At 37.1% G+C, this 22,812-nt stretch overlaps 1 protein-coding gene across 1 annotated transcript; it reads left to right on the forward strand.

The window, feature by feature from the left end:
• The first annotated feature begins 20,797 nt into the window (after nucleotides 1-20,797).
• On the forward strand, nucleotides 20,798-21,106 carry LOC128527665 (struthiocalcin-1-like). Its single transcript, XM_053500127.1, has one exon. It carries the CDS (start codon nucleotides 20,798-20,800, stop codon nucleotides 21,104-21,106), a length of 309 nt encoding a protein of 102 aa, XP_053356102.1.
• Nucleotides 21,107-22,812: the final 1,706 nt, after the last annotated feature.

Here is a 22,812-nt window from a genome sequence, read left to right on the forward strand (position 1 = left end):
TGATAATCATAAGTTGCACTGTGACAACATTTAATAAGTTGTTCTGTGACATCATTCCATAGTTGTGTAGCTGCATCTTTATCATGCACGGTAGTTGTTCTTAAGATACTTTTGACCGTAATATCGTAATCAAAAGGATACAGCAAATAGATTGTTGTAACGATAATTTAAGATCTTAAGCTAAAGGATACAGCAAATGAGTTGTTGTAACCACAGTGGATTTATGCAAGAAAATATAAGAACTGTTGAAATTTGATGTTAAAAATAAAAAAAGAGACAAAGAATTCGACAGACGTTTAAATCGTGAGTAACCAAGTGTAATAAGAAAAATACGCGTCAGAACTTGTGAATAACATGCCTGTACAGTAGGTTCACTCTGGACTCTTCAGTAGTGAAATCTTCTCCTATTGAGGAATCTCTCCTTCATGTAGAGCGCATGCCTTTTTGCTGTTTGTACAACTTTTGTTATCTTCTCAGGTATAAATGCTATATGTGATTTTCTCTTTGTAACTATGGGCGAAGGGCACTTATTGTTTCAAGGGTTCACTTTCGAACAACATGTAACGATCAGATAAGTTTAGAATAACAGAAGCTGCAAAAATCGAGAGATCTTTATTCCTTGTTTCGATGCTGTGCTAAAAAAACGGGTAAGCAAAAAAGACCAACACCAACAAGTAAATAAATTAAATGTGTATTATACAAAAACAAAATAAAGTAAACAAAAAAGGTGCACCACAACCAAAACAAGAAGTAAGCAATATTTACTAAATATACATACAATGTTCTGCGTGTGTCTGTGTGCGTGAGCGTGAGTAAGTGGATAAATGTCCGAAGTCCATGTTTATTGTTTGTGGTTTTGAGAAGTATGGTTTGGTCTCACCGGAGTTGATGAAGTCTGGGAGGTCGATAACGGAGGGTGAGAAGTCCGGGGAATCTGTCCAGTCGACAAAGATCCTGTGACTTGAAAAATCTGCGAAAGAAAGTGATCCTCTGCAATCTCTCCTATATTCCGTCCAAAATAAATGACGCCAGCACTGGTCCACAGTCCTTGAGACACAAACGAATTGGTCCTTTTTATAAAGGCACCGCTGTTTTTCATTAACTCAGCATTATTTTTACGCCCTGATATGCCTAGAGCCTTATGTGGTTGAGCTACAAACATTGCCTAACTGGCACCGGTAAGTGGCTTGTTTCCTGTAATTCCTGGTTGTTAAGGAATTGCTAGTAGTCGTTCATCCAAAATTTTGGAACAGGTATGTAATATTTATTTAGTACATTATTGTCCTCTATGGTATGCACATTTTAATTTGTTTCATTTTGATCAAAAATCTGAGTGGTCAGAGGACAAAAATCAAAAGGTCAGAGTGGGCGCTGTGGACTCATGCATGAATGCTGCTGCTTTGTCTTACTGCTGCTGTGCCTTGTTGGTGTTTTGCTGGATTGCTGCTTTGCAGGCACTTTGTTTTATCTCTGTTTGAGGAAACTTGCTGGTAGTGGTTTTCCTTCTTCCTGTTCGTGCTGTGCTGGTCAACCCCTAGTTACTGGTTTTTACAGTGAATTGTGTGTGGGTGTGGTTTACGTGTGATTGGGGTGATTCTTGTTGGAGGATATCAACATCGCCCCTTCAAAGTCTGCTTGTCCACTGGTAAGCTCCAGCCCCAAGCTGAAACTGTGTCCAACTGAAACTCCCTTTGCACACTGATGCTTTGGAGATCAGGCTCTACACTGCTCTGAAAAAAAAAAAAAAATCAAGTTTTTATAAAAGTTTTTACTTTTTTTTATTTTTTATAAAAGTTTCATCATCTGCACCTGTTTCTCATTGGCTCATTTAGTAAATTACAGTTTTTTTTTTTTTTTTGCTGACCACAATAGAAAGGTGTCAGAACACCCAATGTATTACAGATCACTACATATACTGTAAGCAATGCAGGCAAAGATCCCAGAGCCATTGACCTGGTCTCCAGATTTGATATTGGCCTATAGTTGGATAACTGCCAGGAGTCAAGGTCAGGGTTCCTTTACCTTTACTAGTTTAAAGGGAGCTGCCCTAGTGGTACAAGGGGAACATACTATCTTAGTCCATGCTAATATTGATCATAATATTTAAAGTCTTCCCTGTTAGAGTGCTAACTAATATACATCTATTGCCGATAAAGTTATTACTACATATTGGTTTCCCTTACAGGGTGCCCCAAACACTCTTCACACAGGTAAAGAAGCTGTCGCTCAGTGGTTATGACAGTGGGCTTCTGATTGTAGTGTCACAGGTTCAAACTCCTGGTAGTGTTTCCAGTTGTGTTTGTGCTATGCAGTGTGTTTACACCCCATCAAGGGTGCACCCTGCCTTGTGCTCTAAGTCCCTGGGGAAATGTTTCAGGCCTTTCTGACCCTACTTAGAATATAGAATAAACAGTTTGCACGTATATTGCCGTTGGATTTTTACTTTGATTCAGTTTTACAGGTGGGACTAGCAGTTCAGAATTAGTGTGTGGAATAATAAAGTATTATATATAAAAAATAAAGCTACATTCAATGATAAATTTCCTTATGAATTTATATATTTTTATTTCTTCCATCTTACATATCTGCTTCCTTGGGGAATGCTCAGAAGATAAAACAAAACTCTCCTGAGTCCTTTTTATGGCAGTCTGCCTGATTATTGCAGACTCAGAAAAAAACTTTTCAGACCAACTTTGTAGGAATATATTCATCCACATGTGTATGAGGGGAAGTGGGAGAATGAGAAAACTTGTGTGTTTCTGGTGCAGCATAATGTCAGCACACCATGCAAAGCAGAGATTAAGTAGTGGCATTCTGCAGCTCAGCTGCCAACATTGCCTAAGATCTTTCTTTAATTTGCACAACAGTAATATTTGGTATATAATTAAGTGAGACAAATATAAACCAGATATATTTAACTTTAAACTGCACAACACCACACAAACTTGTTACAATTAGGTATACATTTTTTTTTGTTGAAACAAAATCCAAATCATACAAAATCCTTTTAGCTGTAGGAAATTAAAGGTATTTTACTGGTTTTACCTTAAGAAAGAATCTTCTTTTTGTCTGTTGTCTTGCATATTCATTATCATCCTCCTCTTCAAATGTTTCAGTTTGATTTTTAATTGAAAAAAAAGTAAGCTTTGGCAAATTCAGTATTTGATTTATTTTCTATTGTTTTTTTTCCCCCATTTTTGAGCACTGCTTGGATAAACACGCTTCTTGATTGCTTCATTCTATGTTACTCTGTGTTTTCTGCGAGTTAATAAATGATGTAAAAAGCAATCAATAAATGAGTTAACCACTTGTGGCCAGTAGGGGGCCCCCCAAGCCTGTGGTGCCCCACACAGTTGCGTGCTTTGTGTGGTGGGTAAACACACTACTGCGCCAGACAGTTGTCAGACAGAGAGCGAGGGGCTACGGCCTTTGTCCCCCCTGACCTATTCTTATATTATATTATATTATATTATATTATATTATTTAGTTAGTCTTAATCATTGTATTTTACATTATTAAATGATAATATAATAAAACACGGAGCCTCAATACAGATTAGAAGTTTAAATAATGTCCAAATTTTTTTTACAGTAGCTAATAAATGATTGGGATTGTTAAATTCCACTTAATATGACTTAAAACCATTAAAACCACAATAGGCAATAGAAAAATGCAGTAAACCAAAGTTCCAATGTTGTTTTTGGTCTTTCAGCTGCTCCCGGCAAGGGGTCGCCACAGCTGAATACCCAGTCCGCACTACAACTTGGCACAGGCTTTACGCCGGATGCCCTTCATGACGCAACCCTCCTATTTTATCCAGGCTGGGAATCGAACCCGGGCCTTCCGCATGGCAGGCAAAACACCTACCACTGAGCCACCAGCGCCCTAAAGTTCCAATATTTTTACCAAATTCCTTGGTGTCCACTTGGAGGAGAACCTCACCTGGTCCCTCAACAACATGCATAAGAAAGCCTAACAATATCTTTTCTTTTTGAGAAGGCTGAGGAAGGCCTATCGAGAGGACTATCTGAGCATCCTCAGCAGCTGCATCACTGTCTGGTTTAGGAATTCTCGGACCGCAAGGCCCTACAGCGGATAGTGGCACAGTTAGGTATATCACAGACATCCACACCATACACTGCAACCGCAAAGCCACCAAAATTGAGGCTGATCAGACAAACCCCTCTCACTCACTCTTCACCCTCCTACCTTCTGGAAAAAGGTTACAAATCATTTGGGCCCTCAGATCCAGACTAGCTTCTACTCACATGCCATCCATCTACTAAAAAAGAAAGACTAGACTGAAATACACACACACACACACACTTAGATAAACATTCACCTCTTTAAAATTGGACTGGACTAATAAACACGTTCGTATACACACTGATCTACAATCATCCATCAAATTTCAACACCAAACTTGAAAATGTTTTTTTTTTGCATAAATATGTATATTATTAGCTGTTTTTTTGCACAATGACTCTTTTTTGTTTACTTATTTTTAATCCATCTTGCCATTAACATGCATTACCTCAACCCACGATCTCAATATAGTGTAACCTCGGATTGCAAATAACACGTTCTGCAAGAAAAGGAAAATAAATTTTTACTTTAAAAATTAACAAGTCTTGGTTTACGAGTACCAAGTATCATGCATCAAGCATACGCTTCTTGTTTTGACGTTTTAAAGTTTTTTTTAACGATTTTTCTCTCTCTTGCGCTGCGGAATTATGCGTAATTGTCTCTTACTGGTATAAACATCTGTGCACGCGTGTACTGTTTACTATAACACTGTGACCACATGTGTGTTTTACAACAGATATTTCATAATGACCGTGTGTATATGTGCTTTATATTATTTTCATAATGATGAAATGAGATGCCCAAAATCATGCTTTAAAAGATTCTTATATAGTTTTTGTAATGTTTTAACAGGGACAAAACAATGAAAGACATGGCAATGCCTCGGTTTAAATGGTATTGAAATTAATTTAATTTCCTGATTGTAGGCTATCTGATAGTGTTAACTGTGAATGTCCTGATTCATGAATATGCCAACATATCTTATTTAAAACGTAAAAATATGTCAACATCAGAAGACAAGAATGAACTATATATATATATATATATATATATATATATATATATATATATATATATATATAATTATTATTTCATCCATTATTTGACTACGGCTGGAAATAATAGCTGGAATGTGATGTGATGGCTCGTACTTTCACTTGACAAAAGGCAGTGTTTTTATCAAAAGGCTGATAAACGCGTGTTGTATAGTATATAGAACGCGACAGCGCGCTCAGTTACTGTCATCCCTCTTCTCACCTTTAATGTAGGTGTGAAGTTATCAAACCGGTTCTGCGGATGCAGAATTGTGGCGTTTAAAACGATTTAACAGGACCGGGCAGACGTCTCTGCCTAAAATGTATTTCGCCAGCAGAACATAGAATAAATAGAAATAAAATGTTTAACGCTACCAATCAAATCAGACTTTATAATTACCCAGCAAACATTTGGACGTTTGATGACCGTTGAAATGACGTCCCTCCAACATGTCCCGTCATGGTTGAAAAATAGTTCCGAAATTTTTAAGATGTGTTGCTGCTTAATGTGACAGTTGCCTAAATGTGACACTACAATCAGTAATATGATATTTTAAAAAGAGAACATTCATTTTGTCACATTTAAAACGTACGCAGATCGACCACTTCTTCTCATCCTTGATGGATTTCAGGTCACTCTCCAAATCCAGTCTCTTTATAGATGATGTATTTCCAGGGTCCACAATTGCAGCTACTCACTGAAGTTCCTCTTTTAAGTCAAATAACATTGCAAACATCTTCCTTTGGAATCCTGGGGAAAAAAATCAGTACACTAATATGTTCACAAACCTCTACACATCTCTGCTTACATTTCTGAATGTGACAATTTGTCTTTATGCAGGACATTAGGCTTGGCAGTTAATTATTATCTATTGCGAGTCTTGTTTGCCTGCTGACTAACAGGGGAGAATAAGGTCGTAAAAACTTAAGTGCAACACTTAATGGACAGCCAGCAAAAACCCTGGTATCATTAGTCATTCCATACTTCGCTAGCAAGAAACACAGCAACCCACGTTGTATTATATTTGAACTACTTTGTGGATGTATCAAACATTTAGACTTAGGGTCCAATTACTCTTCAATCTCATCTGAAATGATATCGGCCAGCTTCTGATTGACTGAATACACCTGATCCAGGTAACCAGCAGTGGGTAGGGCAGAGATAATTGGAAAACAAATAGGCCAGGTGTCCTTGATGACCAGAGTTGGGAACCCCATATCTATTAAACCATGTTCCTGCATTAGCATGAAACTGCTCTGCTCATTTGTAATTATTTTTTAAGGCAGTGAAACAAAATCTAGCAAACTTAACATTTAGGGGTAACTTGGTCATTTTGCTATCAGTTTTCCCCCAAGAACTTTGCTCAACTGCAAAAAAAAGCTCAACTTGAGTGTGACCGCATGGAGCTTTATACTTGCAAACTCATGCTAACAGATTCTTTTTAGGAGCAGCCTAGCGTTAACACTACTAACTTTTAGTCTACTAGTTCATTTAAGCCAAACTCAAACTACATTTTAATTCCTTCGTGTCAAACAAGTAAAATTTATCAAACAATACAAAATTGACTCACACAACAGTAGTTTTTTAAAATTATTATTATTATATTAACTTTCACCCTCCTCAAGGCCTCCTCTCTTCATGGCAGCGAACAAGATCTTTTTCTCAAGATAATCTGGAACATCGCGAGACTGACAACTAGTGACGGCACTGTTTCCAAATTTAAATAAAAGTAAAGCGAATAAGCTTTTTTTTATTTGACTATCCACATCCAATTCAGACTTTAAATGGTAACCAGAATGGTAACCTGTTCATATGTAAATGCATAAATTTCATGAAAATAATAATATAGTTTTTTTATATTAGAAAACATGGGGCACATAAAGCCAAATGCAGTGGCTTCACAATCACAGAGCACTTTGTGAATAATTTGTCTTAAAACAATATGTAAATAAAAAATATTGTGTATTAAATTTTTAAAAAATCTTCTTTTTCCCCCAACGAGTCTTGCTTGAATAGACGTGTAGAGGACGTCAGTGGCCGTCTTTTCACAATCTCTTAAAAACTACTCGGGGCACTTACTTTTTATTGCAGTATTAACCAAGGTGTAAGCACAATTGCATTTGCATGTTTCGTGCTCAATACCACAGTGGATTTAATAAAGGATCATGATGGACTGTAAATGCACGTGTAAAGGACGTCACATAGTGGGCCTTCGCTCACACATGCCCTCACTATTGAAATGCACTTAGCTAAAAGTCAAAGTGACAACTATACATGAAACCCCAGACAACTGTAGACATGTACAAATGTATCTGACTGCATTTTTAGGCAATGTCCTTGACTGTTTTTGGCGGGGGACACAACGTCGCCGTCAGACCAGTGTTTGCTGGGTACTTTGAGTGTAATTCACAAATTTACTAAATATATATTATGTTTCTATGTGGATACAGTAGGTATATGATTTGCAGGTGATGATTTGCAAAAAGAAAACTGAAGCACGGAATCTGTAGCTAATATGTCGGATCCTACAACAGAAACAAATACTGTTTTGTGAAATGTGTTTCCTCGGCTTCGCTAATATGAACAATAACTAACTCAGGGGAATCCCACGGGACTCTGAATCGGAAATTCAAACATTGTTCCGACCCCCCATATCACCCACTTTTGTGGTGATAAATAAATCACTCGTTGTCTTCTAAACTGTCCATTAACGGTCTATTTAAGAAACGCTACTAATCAGGGAAAATGAAGTTTATATACATTGAAATTACTACACCCTACACCCTACTCCCTACACCCTACTCCCTGCGCAAGAAATGTCTGTTAAGGGAACTTCACTCTACAAAATTCCACCATTCAGAACACCCTGCAACGCCACTTCCTCCTTGCGTTACCATGGTAACACAAGCACCTCGGATACCTGTCGCTGCTGCTGTCAAAATTTCACGCTACGGACATTAAATATAGAATATTTATTGAAACAAAAACTGATACTATTAAAAAATATATAACGTATTGAAACGTTTATAACTTACGAATAAATTATTCGATTAAGTTACATGATGTACAGAGATGTGTTTATTTATTTATTTATTTATTTATTTTACAGATTAATAGCCTATTTAAATAAATTGAAATGTAAATTATTATGTCGTATTTATATGATGTCGTCCTCGATAATAATTATAATAAATATATATATTTTTTTTTACACTCCAGCAAAACGTAATGACTTTAAGGAAATTATTCATTCCCTTTTCTGCTAAACTGAAGATCTGTTGTTTACTCGTTCCCTACACCACTATGGGTGTGTGTCCACAGAGAGTTTGTGTATGTATGTGCGCGCATTTCATAGGTGTGTGTGCACGGAAATTTTGTGTGTGTGTGTGTGGGCGCATTTTATATGTAGTTGTTTGAGCAGTTAGTAGTATATATGTATGTGTGAGTGTTTCATATATGTGTATGCAAGTGTTTTATACTGTATGTGTGTGCATGAGTGAAGTTTGATTTAAGCCCTATACGGCGCCTCATAGGTTTCACTGTTTTCCATATACATACAACGTTTGGACAACAATGTCTCGGAAGTGATATTAAATGAGGAAAATACACACTTTTCTTTCAATACAGTTTTATTAAATAAAGAATATTTTGTTTGTTTTGCTGGCGAAATACATTTTAGGCAGAGACGTCTGCTCGGTTTTGTTAAATCGTTTTAAACTTCTCAATTCTGTGAATTTCCCCATCAGCGAAACCGGTTTGATAACTTCACACCTAACGTAAATGAAAGATGAGAAGAGGGATTACAGTAACTAGGGGTTCTGTGGGTGCGCTTCACCTCGGAGCGCGCTGTCGCGTTGTATTCAGTGAATAGATGAAAACAAAATCCTGTTTGCTTCAGCATTGGAAACAATATTGTATTAGGCTAATTTTTATTAAAGATTATTCACTTTTGTATTCTTTATATTCGTCTTTTTGTACATACGCGCGGGCATCTTTAAATTTGAACAGAAAATAATAGTGGGCTGGTAGGAACGTTATTTTTCATATACCTTAAACGGCTGAATGAAGTTAAATATACACAATAAATTAATAATTGCATTTGCTTTATATTTAAGCACGTATTGAGCTTTTTCATTTTATATACTACCATATCATATATTTGTGTCTAATACTGTTTTATTTACATTTTACAACATTACATGTAGTTTGTAATTTACTTGCGATTGTACTTTTAAAATGTAACATATTTAACCATGCAGTAAATGAGAAATTTGGTCGGTCTGGCTTTTAGATAAATATCTTATTTGATATAATTGTATTATTTAATTAATTATCTTATTATAAATATGATTCTTATTCTCTATATTCTTGTCGGGTATAGTCCTTCAGAGCAAGCACTGTGTCAGAAGATTCTGCGGAATCTCTTCTCACCTTTCATTCACGATACTGTAGGTGTAAATTTATCAAACTGTGTGCGCTGTTGGCAAATACTGTAGGGGGGTTTTAGATGAATTAAGAAGAGAGTTGACGTCTCTGCCTAAAACAATAAAAAAAAAAAGAAAATAAAAACGGTTAATTGAATCAGACTTAATAGTTGGATTTTAAACTTTTCTTTTCATTTACTGTATATGGACAGTCGCATTATGCTTTCTCTATGTTATTTATCTCTCTATATATTCTCTAATTATGACTTGAATAAATCGGCTCACATCGGAGCGCGCTGGCGTGTTGGAAAAGCCAGTGTTTATCTATCGAGTAGCCTATATACTGTATTTGTGTTTGTTGTTTATCTGTCTGCATTTTTATCGATAAATCGCACACGTTTATCATCCTTTTGATCAAAACATTTAAAGCTTTTTATTAATTTCTTTTTTATTCGCTTACTTACTAACTCGCAAATGGGCTCTAAAACAACGGCAATATGAATGGAATATTACAGAACGTGCGAGTTGACGCCTAGCACCAATCACTAACTATTAAAATGTTGGATTTGAATTAAAATGCCACTTATATATATATATATATATATATATATATATATATATATATATATATATAATTCATGTTTAATTAAATTCTTAAATCACCCATGGGTTTACTGCATAAACAATAGAACAAAAGGTCTAGGGAGGAAACAGAGACATTTTTTTCCGTTTTTTTGCATTGAGGTTAATCATGCAGCACTTTTAGTATTCATAGCAAAAGCAACCTAACAGTGTGATTAAAGTACCCAAAATAACACAGAATTTTGACCCAGCATAAACAACCCAACGATGTGTTTACAGAAACCCAGCATTTTTTAAATGTGTACTACTACAGTACTAATGAATGGAGGAAGTGCAGTCAAAGCCCGGGGATTTTGCGTGCTGTTGCGTTGTATTCAGCGAGGAGCATATATTTTTGTGTTGCATTTCATGTCTGTAGTTTTATCGATAAATCTGCTCATATCTGTGCAGGCGTTTATCAGCATTTTGATCAAAATCCCGCACGCGCAACTCACTTTCACTTTGCAAAAGGCAGTGTTTATTGTTTAGTGTATATTAAAAGCACATAAACATAATAAACAATATTGTTTTAGTCTAACATATCATACATTTTTGTATTATTAGTTGTACTTCGTCTTTTTGCACACGTGCGGGTGCGTTACAATAATAATAAGAATAAGAACATTAATAAATTTGGAGCACTACTACAACTAATAATAATAATAATAATACTAAATGGAGAAAGCGCAGTTGAAGAAGTATCATCATTAAAGGAGAGAAGAAGATGAAAAACAAATACATATCAGTATTTACAGTTTGAGCTCGACACGTTTATGAGCTCCGTCGCTTGCTGTCAATGGGCGCCTAAGAGAGATAACATGTTTTCGGTTTCAGTAGACACACAATACTTTCGACTAAAACACGACTGCCCCCTACAGGTAATGAAGGGCATTTTCATAGGTGGCCGCGCGCAGCTGCAGCAAGTCGCGGGATCCCTTTTCTCGAAACATGCGTTTTTAATGGTCAGATGTGTATGTGTGTGTACAGCGCATGTGTACTGTTTATTATAACACATATGTGTGCATGTGTAAAGCAAATGAAAGTCTCATTAGAGGATTAAAAATCTATTTTTTCTCTTTCTCTCTGTATCAGCCTGCGAGCATCATTAGCGATGTTGCTTATTAATTTTTCCGATAAAACAGTGTTTATCTATGTACAGCATAGGCTGTGTGTGTGTGTGTGTGTGTGTGTGTGTGTGTGTGTGAAAATCAAATAAGAGAGGAAGGGTTACTGTGTAAGACGAGAAGAGGGAGAGTGGATGGTCTTATTTCACCTTTCCCTCTTCTTGACTTACACGGTAGCACCTCCCACTCTCTTATTTAAATTTCACAAACACACACACACACACACACATACACATTTACGAAACTGTTTTATCGGATCATCGCCAATAAAACTTGCATGAGCGACACACTAACGGAATCACTGCTTTAAAGTAAAAATAAAACAAATTAACCTATTTTACCTTTGAAAAGAAAAGGCAGAGCAGTTTTTCAATAAGAGAGAGAAAGTGTATGTGTGTGTGTGTGTGTGTATTTGAAGGAAGAAATGGACCTTTAACCACTCTAATGAAACTTGCCTTTGCTTTACACACATGCTGTACACACACGCATAAAACATAAAATAAAATGTTTTATGTTTTTTTTTTTATAGTAAACACTACATGTGTGGGTGCCTACGACTACTATGATAAGTAAGATGCAATAGAGAAAATCTTGGGAAATGTAGTTTTAACAAATGTGAATATTACAATCCTACAATTTGGCAGATGCATTTATCTAGAGCAACTTACAAAAGTTATTTAAGGTTTCCTTCACTAGGTCTCTTACGCTGGTTACTAGGGAACTTAATTATTATTATTAACGTTTTATATATATATATCCAGAAATGGAGAAAACCTGGGATGGTGGGGAAACTTCCCAGGAGCGATCAAAAATTACTCCAAGAGCACAACAACGCGTCATCCCGGAGCTCATATAATATTCCAGAACAACATCTAGTTTAGCCCCAGTTTAGGTCAGTGTTTATAATTCAACAATAAGAAAGAGACTCCAAGGTAAAAAGAACAGAAAAGCTTGTTTTATATTTGCCACAAAACATCTTGATTATCCCAGTTATTAGGTTTAGGAGCAGAGGGCTAGGGAAGTTTGGACAAGTTTTTTTTTCTTAGTAACTGAAATCATTGTTTAAAAACTGCAATTTGATTCATCATCTTAATTTAGACACTCTTAATTTGTAAACCTAATAGAACAAAAACACAAGAACACTCGGGGGGAAAAGTTAAAACATACAGTAGGTTTAAATAAAAAAGGTTGTCCTTAATCCAGGTTGTTTTGTTCACATGTCTCTGTCTCATAACCTGAGGTATGGGTCACTCGGGTTTGAATCCAGGGTCATGACATCTTAAGGGTTCTTATCACATTTTAAACAAAACAAAATTTGCATTTAGAAGAAATTTGATTAAGTAAATCTGTGTTTATACCCATTATCCTTTCTGTTTTGCATGTGAACAAAACTTGTTTCTTTTGCCAGAGGCACGTTTAAGCCTACTAGGAGTACAAATATTACAACCATTTTATTAAGTTGTTTATTTAAATAAACTATAAAAAGTGCATAATGGTAACACTAAAAGTTTTGTATCATGTCCAGTACTTAAAAAAAAAAAAGTATTGTGATGTAGAGTTAATGCTCACTGCTCAAAATTAACAAACTTTTGAATAATAACCAATAAATGTAAAACGTAAATTATAACAACTTTAACTGCCATTGTGTAGCGCTAATCACACTAGGCTGTGAATGAGGCACGTGAAATTAGCTAGACCTTTAGGGGCGCCAGCGGCAGTGGTCAGGTGTATCCCGGGAGCCAGAGCACCGGACATAGCAGGTAATCTTAGGGCTCTAGGACAGCACAGGTTCTCAAAGATAGTAGTACATGCTGGAGCTAATGATATACGCCTTCGTCAGTCAGAGGTTAGTAAGAATAACTTTATAGAGGTGTTTAAATTAGCGAAGGCGATGTCCGATGGAGTAGTATGCTCTGGTCCCATTCCAATGAGACGTGGTGACATAACTTACAGCAGGTTATGGTCGCTGAACCGCTGGATGTCCAGGTGGTGCTCCGAAAACAACGTGGGCTTTATTGATAATTGGAAGACCTTTGAGGGCAAAGGTGGCCTGTTAGGGCGGGACGGTGTCCATCCCACTCGGGAAGGTGCTGCTCTCATTTCTTGTAGTATAGCTCATAGTCTTAGAAAAGGCCTAGTTAATCGGTGACAATCCAGAGCCCAGGCCAGGGAGCAGACAGACAGGCTAAACCAACCGTCTGCTAGCTGCATAGAGTCGTCACTCAGGGTTCACTCTATTGAGACTGTGTCTGTTCCCCGAGCTAAAATCAAATTTAGAAAGACTCAGAAAGTCTGTTTTAGTAATTTAATTAGCATAAAGACCACAAACTTGGATCAGACTGAATGCGCAGCCGGCACCTCTGATCTGAAGCTAGGACTGTTAAATATTAGATCTCTCGCATCTAAAGCAGTTATAGTTAATGAAATTATCACAGATCAGGAGTTTGATATACTCTGTTTAACAGAAACCTGGATTAAACAGGACGAGTATGTAGCTCTAAATGAAGCTAGTCCTCCTGGATACAGCTACATACACCAGCCTCGGTTAACTGGTAGAGGAGGAGGCGTCGCAGTTATTCACAATGATAATTTGACTATTGTACAAAAACACGGACACAAATTTAATTCATTTGAAATTCTTTATAGTAACATAAGTGTATTTAACTATATTAAGTCAGCTCAGTCGATCCCGCTAATTGTCATTTACAGACCTCCAGGGCCGTACTCGGAATTTCTTAGTGAATTTGCAGATTTCCTCTCAAACCTAGTCGTTTCTGTAGACAAAGTGTTAATTGCTGGAGATTTTAATATTCATTTTGAAAACCCAGAAGACCCTCTGAGAACTGCATTTATGTCTATACTGGACTTGGTAGAAGTAAATCAGTGTGTAGTAGGACCCACTCATAAAGCAGGTCACACTTTAGATTTAATAATATTATTTGGATTAAGTATAAGAAATTTATTCACAATACCACTATCTGAAGTTATCTCAGATCACTATCTTGTCTCAATTCAAGTGTGTCACAATAATAATGTACACACAGCGCCGCGCTACCGTATGAAACGTACATTCACATCAACTACCAAACAGAGTTTTATCAGTAATCTCCCAGAGTTCCCAACTTCGATTAGATCACCGTCTGACCCCACAGAACTCGATCAGGCGACTGAATATTTAGAGTCGACATTTCGCTATACCCTAGATAATGTAGCTCCAGTCAAAAGAAAAATTATTAGAGATAAAAAACTTGCTCCCTGGTATAACGATCACACGCGCACTTTAAAACAGACCGCTCGGAAATTAGAACGTAAATGGCGTCAAACAAAATTACTAGTATTTCGAATAGCATGGAAGGAGAGCATCCTGAACTATAGAAAAGCTCTTAGTGTAGCTAGATCAACATATCTCTCCACTCTTATAGAAAATAACAAAAATAATCCTAGATTCTTATTTAATGCTGTAGCCAAATTAACCAGAAATAAGACCACTGCAGAAATCTCCACAACAACATCATGCAATAGTGAGGACTTCATGAACTTTTTTAATAATAAAATTGTAAATATTAGGCATAAAATTGAGGTTTTGAAACCGAACAATGTAATTGATGCAGATGTTAATCTAGCCATGTCAGACCAGAACCTAGAATACTTTACTCCCCTTGAAGAGAATGAACTAATTTCACTCATCTCTTCTTCAAATTCATCAACCTGTATATTAGATCCTGTACCGACACATTTTCTTAAACAGATAGTACCAGCAATAATAGAACCCCTGTTGAGAATAATTAATTCTTCACTCAGCATTGGATATGTTCCAAAATCTTTTAAATTAGCAGTTACCAAACCAATAATTAAGAAACCTGACCTCGACCCCTGTCAGCTGTCCAGTTACAGACCAATATCAAACCTCCCCTTTATCTCTAAGATCCTGGAAAAGATAGTAGCGGAGCAGCTATGCTCATATATACATAGAAATGGCATACATGAACTGTATCAGTCAGGATTTAGGCCTCATCACAGTACAGAGACAGCGCTCGTTAAAGTAGTAAATGACATCCTATTGGCCTCTGATCAGGGTTGTGTAACTATGCTTGTATTACTTGACCTCAGTGCAGCTTTTGACACTGTTGATCACGCTATTCTTCTTCACAGATTAGAAAATGTAGTGGGAATTAAGGGTACAGCCCTCTCCTGGCTCAGATCCTATCTGACCCATCGTTATCAGTATGTAGACTTAAATGGTGATTATTCTGCATGTTCTCTAGTGGAGTTTGGCGTTCCGCAGGGTTCAGTTTTAGGTCCACTGCTTTTTTCCCTTTACATGCTTCCTCTGGGCAACATAATCCGTAAGCATGGTATTAGTTTTCATTGTTATGCTGACGATACACAGTTATATGTCTCAGCAAAACCTGATGAGAAAAAACAGCTTACTAAAATTGAGCAATGTGTGCAGGACATAAGAAATTGGATGCTAATTAACTTCCTTCTGCTAAATCCGGATAAGACAGAAGTTCTAGTCATAGGACCGCATACAGCTAGGAGTAAAATTTTAGATCACACCGTAACTTTAGATGGCCTTTCTGTTCCATCAAATGCAACAGTGAAAGACCTTGGTGTGATTATTGATTCCAGCCTTTCATTTGAAGCACATGTAGATAATATTACCAGGATAGCATTCTTTCACCTCAGAAATATTGCCAGAATAAGAAATTTATTGTCGCTAAACGACGCAGAAAAACTAGTTCATGCTTTTATCACCTCTAGGTTGGACTATTGTAATGCCTTACTGTCTGGTTGTTCAGCTAGATGCATAAATAAGCTTCAGCTAGTCCAGAATGCAGCAGCGAGAGTCCTCACCAGAACCAGAAGATATGAGCACATCACCCCTATCTTATCTTCACTCCATTGGCTCCCTGTGAAATTTCGCATTGATTTTAAAATACTACTCTTGACATATAAAGCATTAAATGGTCTCGCGCCGCAGTACCTGAGCGAACTGCTAGTGTCTTACGATCCGCCACGCCTACTTCGATCAAAGGATGCAGGCTGCTTGTCAGTACCGCGTATTATGAAAAATACAGCTGGGGGCAGAGCTTTTTCTTACAAAGCCCCAAAGTTATGGAATAGTCTTCCAAATAGTGTTCGGGACTCAGACACAGTCTCAGTGTTTAAGTCCAGGCTAAAAACCTATTTATTTAGCCAAGCATTTTTATAAATAGATTTGCCATAGGTAAAGGAGCAGATCTGGGGGACTCATGGACGTAGAGTATTATGGTGAACTGGTATGTTTGGATGCTGTCTTCCTCACTCTCATTGATCACTCAGGTTTGCTGACGGTGAGGTGATTGTTTGCTTTACATGTCAGGAAGCCCTCATGTTTGTGTTTCCTTTTGGCTCTCCCTTTTAGTTATGCTGTCATAGTTAGTTCTGCCGGAGTCTCTGCTTGCACTCTACAGTTAATATACATTCACATTATACATTGTGTGACTGTGACCATACCTAACTGCCATCTCTCCTCTTCTTCTCTTCCCCCCCTCTTTCTTTTTCCTCTCTCCTCCTGTCCCCCCTTTCACTCTTTCTCTCTCTCTCTGTCGAGCTACACATGTCGTTCCTGAGCTGCCAGTGATCCAGACTCCCTCTGCCCTCCGGACCTGTCTGACCCATCCTGGTGCCCCGCTTCTGGCTGAAGATCTCGTCACATGGATGCCCCGTGTGTCTCTCTGGGATGCGTCTGGTGTCTGGGAATGATTCTCTCTACCTAGAAAATGGTTCTGGCCTTGACTGGTGTTGGCAACTGTTTCTCTGGGGACTTGACAGTTCGATAGTTCATGACTGGAACTTCTTACAAGTCTACCTGGGTCTTCAATAACTACCTGGACTCCATATTAACATCAATTAACATCAGCTATTATAGCTGAACTGCCTCCCACCCTACACACTGTATTAATGCAGATCATTTACTGCTTTCTGTTTCACCCAAATGAGGATGGGTTCCCTGTTGAGTCTGGTTCCTCTCAAGGTTTCTTCCTATTACCATCCCAGGGAGTTTTTCCTTGCCACTGTCGCCCTCGGCTTGCTCACCAGGGACAAACTGACCATTTTGATTCATACAAATTCACATTTCATACAAACCTAAATAATTCTTTTGACTATGTAAAGCTGCTTTGCGGCAATGAAAATTGCTAAAAGCGCTATACAAATAAAATTGAATTGAATTGAATTGAACTAGCAAGGCTAATGGTGTTAGCAAGGCTAATGGCTTTTATTACTTTTATTACTTAAATGCTTTTATTAGTTTATCCCCCAAAAAAGCCACCCTGCCTGCTTCAATGACTACCCATGTGCAGCCCTGAGATCTTTGGTGATGAAGTGCTTTAAAACACTGGTCAGAGATTTTATCGACTTTTTAGTACATGACACACAAGACACACTAGACCCACTACAGTTTGCCTGCCATGCAAATTACTCCACCCTCACACGCCTTCTGTACACAGTCATCACTACAGAGTAAGGAGAAGTTGGGTTAAAATGCTTTGTGTTGTCCACCTTCGAGATCTGAATGTAAACTCTCAACCATACCACAACACTAATACACACCAACATTATGGAGTTCAAATTCAAAATCTTTAAGAATTTTATGTCACATGCACAACCAGACACAATACAACAGGCAATGAAATGCTTTTGATCTTGTCCATGACCTGAAAGAAAAAAAGACACTTTAAATGTAAGAATTTACAATAAAGAAAAATGAAAATAAGTTATAAAAAAATGTAAAATAAACATATAAATTTAAATTGCACAGGAAAATAAGTTACAAAATGAAAATGTAAACTGTTAAATTATGAAGATATACTGCATATTTACACTTTATACTGGGCCCAAATGGCCTATGGGAAGAAGCTCCTCATCATTCTTTCTCTGTTGGCCTTTAGGCGGTGGACATGCTTCCTTGACTGAAATAAAGAAAATAGTCTCTTTTCCAGGTGGCTGAGGTCCTTCACTACCTTCGTGACCTTGTTCCAGCACTGATTGCTGTCTAGGTCAGGGATCTCACTGAAGCTGATTTGTGTAAACAATATTTTAACACACTCTTTTTATTTTAATTTTCCTATTTTTTTTATTCGGTGCAGCTGCTTTGTGAAAATGACGAGTGTTAAAACCGTTTAATAAATAAAATTGAATTGAATTAAATATATATATTTTTCCAGATGACTTAGTGCTTAGTGGAGGAGGTGTGTGAAGGCATTGTCAGTCAATCTATTTAAATGGCATGCAAACTGTAGTCTAGTGTGCCAGGTAATGATAAGATGATGAAGTCTCTAGACTCTTATTAGCCTTTCAAAGCACTTCATCACACACATGGCCTAAAGTGATGCCAGGGCTACAGGGCGATAGTCAGGCAGGCAGGTTGGGGTTGGGCAGTGTGCCAGAGAGAGGTTGAATATCGCAGTAAACACAGAACTGACCTGAGATGGAATCTGGTCCTTCTTCCTTCCTGGTGTTCACGTTCCTAAAGACTTTCCTTAAACTGAAATAATAAACATGGCATTTAGCTCACTAGTACAAGCAGCACAGACTATGACCCATTCCTGAGAAAGTTAGGAAGGATAATATGGAATGGATAAGAGCTCTTGTATATGTCTGCAGGAGCGGTGAGAGGTGCAATGTTCATGAGGTCATACCATCTACTGCTTACCATCAGTCACACACTGGCCTCACCTGACTTCCCTGATTTCACTGTCTGTCTTTGCAGTAAACAGTCCAGCACTGCTGGGTTTAGCCATGTCTCATAGAAGAAGAGGAAATTTTAGTCCTGATTGCTCCTCTGAACCTGTTCCTAAGATCATCAAGTTTGTTTTACAGGGACTGGACGCTGGCTAGCAAGATGCTAGCAAGGGGTGCATGGTGGGTATAAGCTGCAGCCTCACAGGGGCTTGTTTCCCTCTGGGCCACCGCTTTGGGTTGTGTCCTTTGGTCCTCCTCAGGATCTCACTCAGCTAGCATAGATCTGATTCTAAAAACTTGTAATGGTGAGTGAGTTGGAAACCAACCAGAAGTAAGATGTTTCTTCCATAAGTGATTGTAGTCGTTGTCAGAAATTGAATATATAAAAGTTAAGAAAAGTGCAGAAAATAAACAAAAACTAATTAAATGGTCAGAGCAGTTGCACAATGCTTGTTTAAAATATTTTATAATTGCACATAAGAAGAAAGCAAATTATTTTCCACTTTGACTATAGACAGTCACACTGCTGTCAAAAAATATATATTTTAATTTTTGCACTCCCTGTTCTGTACAATATTTCAATAAAATTACTTTTCACACTTTAAACTTTCAATATTTAAAAATAGAAATTACTGTGAAATTTTTACTTTAATTTGTTTTGTTATAAATAAATTTCTCATGTAAATTTTATATTATTACAAACTGTTTATTAAAAAAAAAATGTTAGTAATTTGTAGTGTATTATCCCCGCATATAATCAATACACTTTGCATTGTACAGTCTTGTGTGTGGTTGTCCATGAAGCAAATACAGTTTTAATTAAAAGTTTTATAACAAGTTTTTTGGTCGCAAACAGGAAAATAAAGTATAAATTGGTAAAGGTGTTTTAATAACGCTTCTAATTCTAGCGACTGCTGTATGTAGATTAAGGGGATAAAACACAACATAAAACTAAATGTGTGTTACCATACGTAGCCAAAAAATTTCAGACTCGTGCAAAAATTTAAAAAAATCCTAAGTCGTCGGAATAATTTTACATTTTACTCTGTACAGCATATCTAAAATAAACAATGTTTGGGTTAAAATTTGATTACAAATGTAAAGTATTTAAATTACTAGATGTACTATCCAAATTGCTCTTTAAGCATCTCAGTAAATTTTTAATTCTTTGTTAAATAATGCGTGCTAAAATGTTTCGATTTCAGAATTAGAATATTTAAGCGCTATGGTTTTTCACCCTGTGAACAGGTTTATTTACTTTAGGTTTGCATGTATTTTAAATGAATTGGAGAACCCCTGGTTAGATGTGTGTGGAACATTGGACATGCTGTGTAGAGACATACCGAGCTCAGACACTTCAGAGTAAAGATGAAATTGCTGATTTTTATTTTCCTGCTGGCGGTAGCTTGTGGTGTGGCTTTAGGTCTGACAAAAGAATATGTTTACAATAGTTCTTTTTTGACATGGCGTGATGCTCAATCATCCTGCAGACAATACTACAAAGATCTGGCTACCATCACCACTATAGAGGAAAACAATCGACTTTTACATTCTGATGGTGATACGTATGAGAGATGGATCGGATTAAATAAACTATTAGGTACCTGGGGATGGTCTGATGGAGAACCTTTATCTTTTCGAAATTGGTTTGGTGGCTCACCGTATTATTCATATTATTACTGTTGTACCTATAATTATCAAGGACTGTGGATACCTTATGCCTGCACTGACAGCCGGAGGTTCTACTGTTATCGGTACCTGATCCTGGTGCAGGAGAAGATGACCTGGGGTGAAGCTCGGGAGTACTGCAGGACTAAATACACTGGTTTGGCCTCTGTGACCTCTGAGACGAGCCTGCGGCAGCTAAATCTGGAGACGGCGCAGACGCAGACAGAGAGCGTGTGGATTGGCCTGCGCTTCATCAATGGTATATGGTTGTGGGTGAGCGGGGAGAAGCTGGGAGGTGTAACCTCAGTGTCCTCATGTCCACCTCCATCTTACCAGTGTGGATCTCTCAACAACAAAACAAACACCTTTGAGAACCGAAACTGCAATGACAGACTGAACTTTGTCTGTTACTGGACGTGAGTAAATAAATAAATATGTGAAATAATGACAGATTATAAAATGTACAACCTTTCACTAAGTTCTCTCTTTTTCTAATCAGGTGATTTTACCTGAAAATCTCTCTCAGGAAGAATTAGTCACACATCACACAATGTACTCAATTATTATTGATTTTTTTTTTTATTGTACTTTATTATAATTATTTAAAAATGTTCATGCATTCACAAATGTTCTGATTTAATTATGGAGTTTATTTGTTACTGTATATTATTATTCCTGTTCCTGCTATTTGTAACTTCTTACAAACGTCTACTTATTATTATTATTATTATTATTATTATTATTTGTTGTTGTTGTTGTTGTTATTGTTGGTGGTGGTGGTGGTGTAAATTGATATTCTTAGGCACCCTGAGTGTGAGTTTACTTTTTTTATACATGTTCTCTCCATATGGCAATAGAATAATACCAAAATTAGTGAGCACAAGAGTGATACTTGTGAGCAAAAGGAGGTTCACTTGTGCAGCTTAAACAGCCTTGAGCCCAAATGAAATACCCCAGCAAGGAATAGGTTCTATACATGCAACACTTTCACGTTTGACGATAGAACACACCCTGATATCCAGTCAGTGAGAGAGAACCACTGGAGAAAATGGAGAGATGACAGAGTCTGTTTTGAACTTGACAGAAGTAGTGTACAGTGTTCTTTACGTATTCACAGCAAAGTGACTTCATTAATTATTAAAATCTTCATGTTATGCTCATTTTCCTTATTAACCTAAATGATTTTTTTTTACCTGTGTTCTTAAAGATGTTGCTTTTTGTTTATATTCAACAATAATACAAATATTGTTTGGAGAATTTTTTTCTTTTTTGTTGAGTGGTTAATTTTACTTTCAGCACTGAGGGACTTACAACACTTTTCACATGTGGACCACCACATTTGTGGCACAAGTGGCAACCTAAAATTAATAATATGTAGTACTTACAGACATTATCAAATGCAGTTTCTTCTTGAGTGATGCAAAGTGTAAGATATTTAACTTTTAAAAAATTTATTTCTTTGTATTACTAAGTTAGGCAGAGAGTTCTACCTTAATTCCAAGAACCTATTCTAGAGCATATCCCATAAGACTGAGGGCAGTCTAACCCTAACCCAAGGCAGGGTATACCCTGGACAAGGTGCCAATCCATCTTATGGCCTTAACACACTTCAGGCAATTTGGGAACACCAATTAGCCTAATATGGATGTCTTTGGACTGTGGGAGAAAAGCAGAGAACCCAGAGAAAACCCATCAAGCATGGGCAGAACATGCACAAAGTGATGGGAATCAAACCCAGACCCTGGAGGTGCAAAGTGACAGAGCTAACCACTAAGCGTTTATGCTATCCTGAACCTACTATGAAAATATTTTCTATATAAATAAAAGAAATGTTTTACCTGTATATTGGTCACAAATCTCTCATTAATGATAACTTTACGTTTCATACATTGGAGGACCCGAAATTAGTCTCAGAAACATTTTTGTCTGTCTGTATGTCCAGCCAGAATTTGTCACGGCATCGCACAAAACTGGCATAATAGAATTTAAACTAGAATTAAAGTCAAACAGCACCATAAATGAAAAAAAAAAATGTTGAGTAAAATGTTGTTATAAACAGTTATGTGCTCCTTTTTCCATTTCTCATTTGTAATTCACTCTCTGATTACCGAACAGGGAGTGTATTT

Source organism: Clarias gariepinus, chromosome 7 (genome assembly GCF_024256425.1).
Source record: "Clarias gariepinus isolate MV-2021 ecotype Netherlands chromosome 7, CGAR_prim_01v2, whole genome shotgun sequence".
NCBI lineage: Eukaryota > Metazoa > Chordata > Actinopteri > Siluriformes > Clariidae > Clarias > Clarias gariepinus.

Bases quoted from the DNA above. Each gene is read 5' to 3' on its own strand.
- LOC128527665 (XM_053500127.1), top strand. From the start codon at position 20,798: ATGACCTGGGGTGAAGCTCGGGAGTACTGCAGGACTAAATACACTGGT.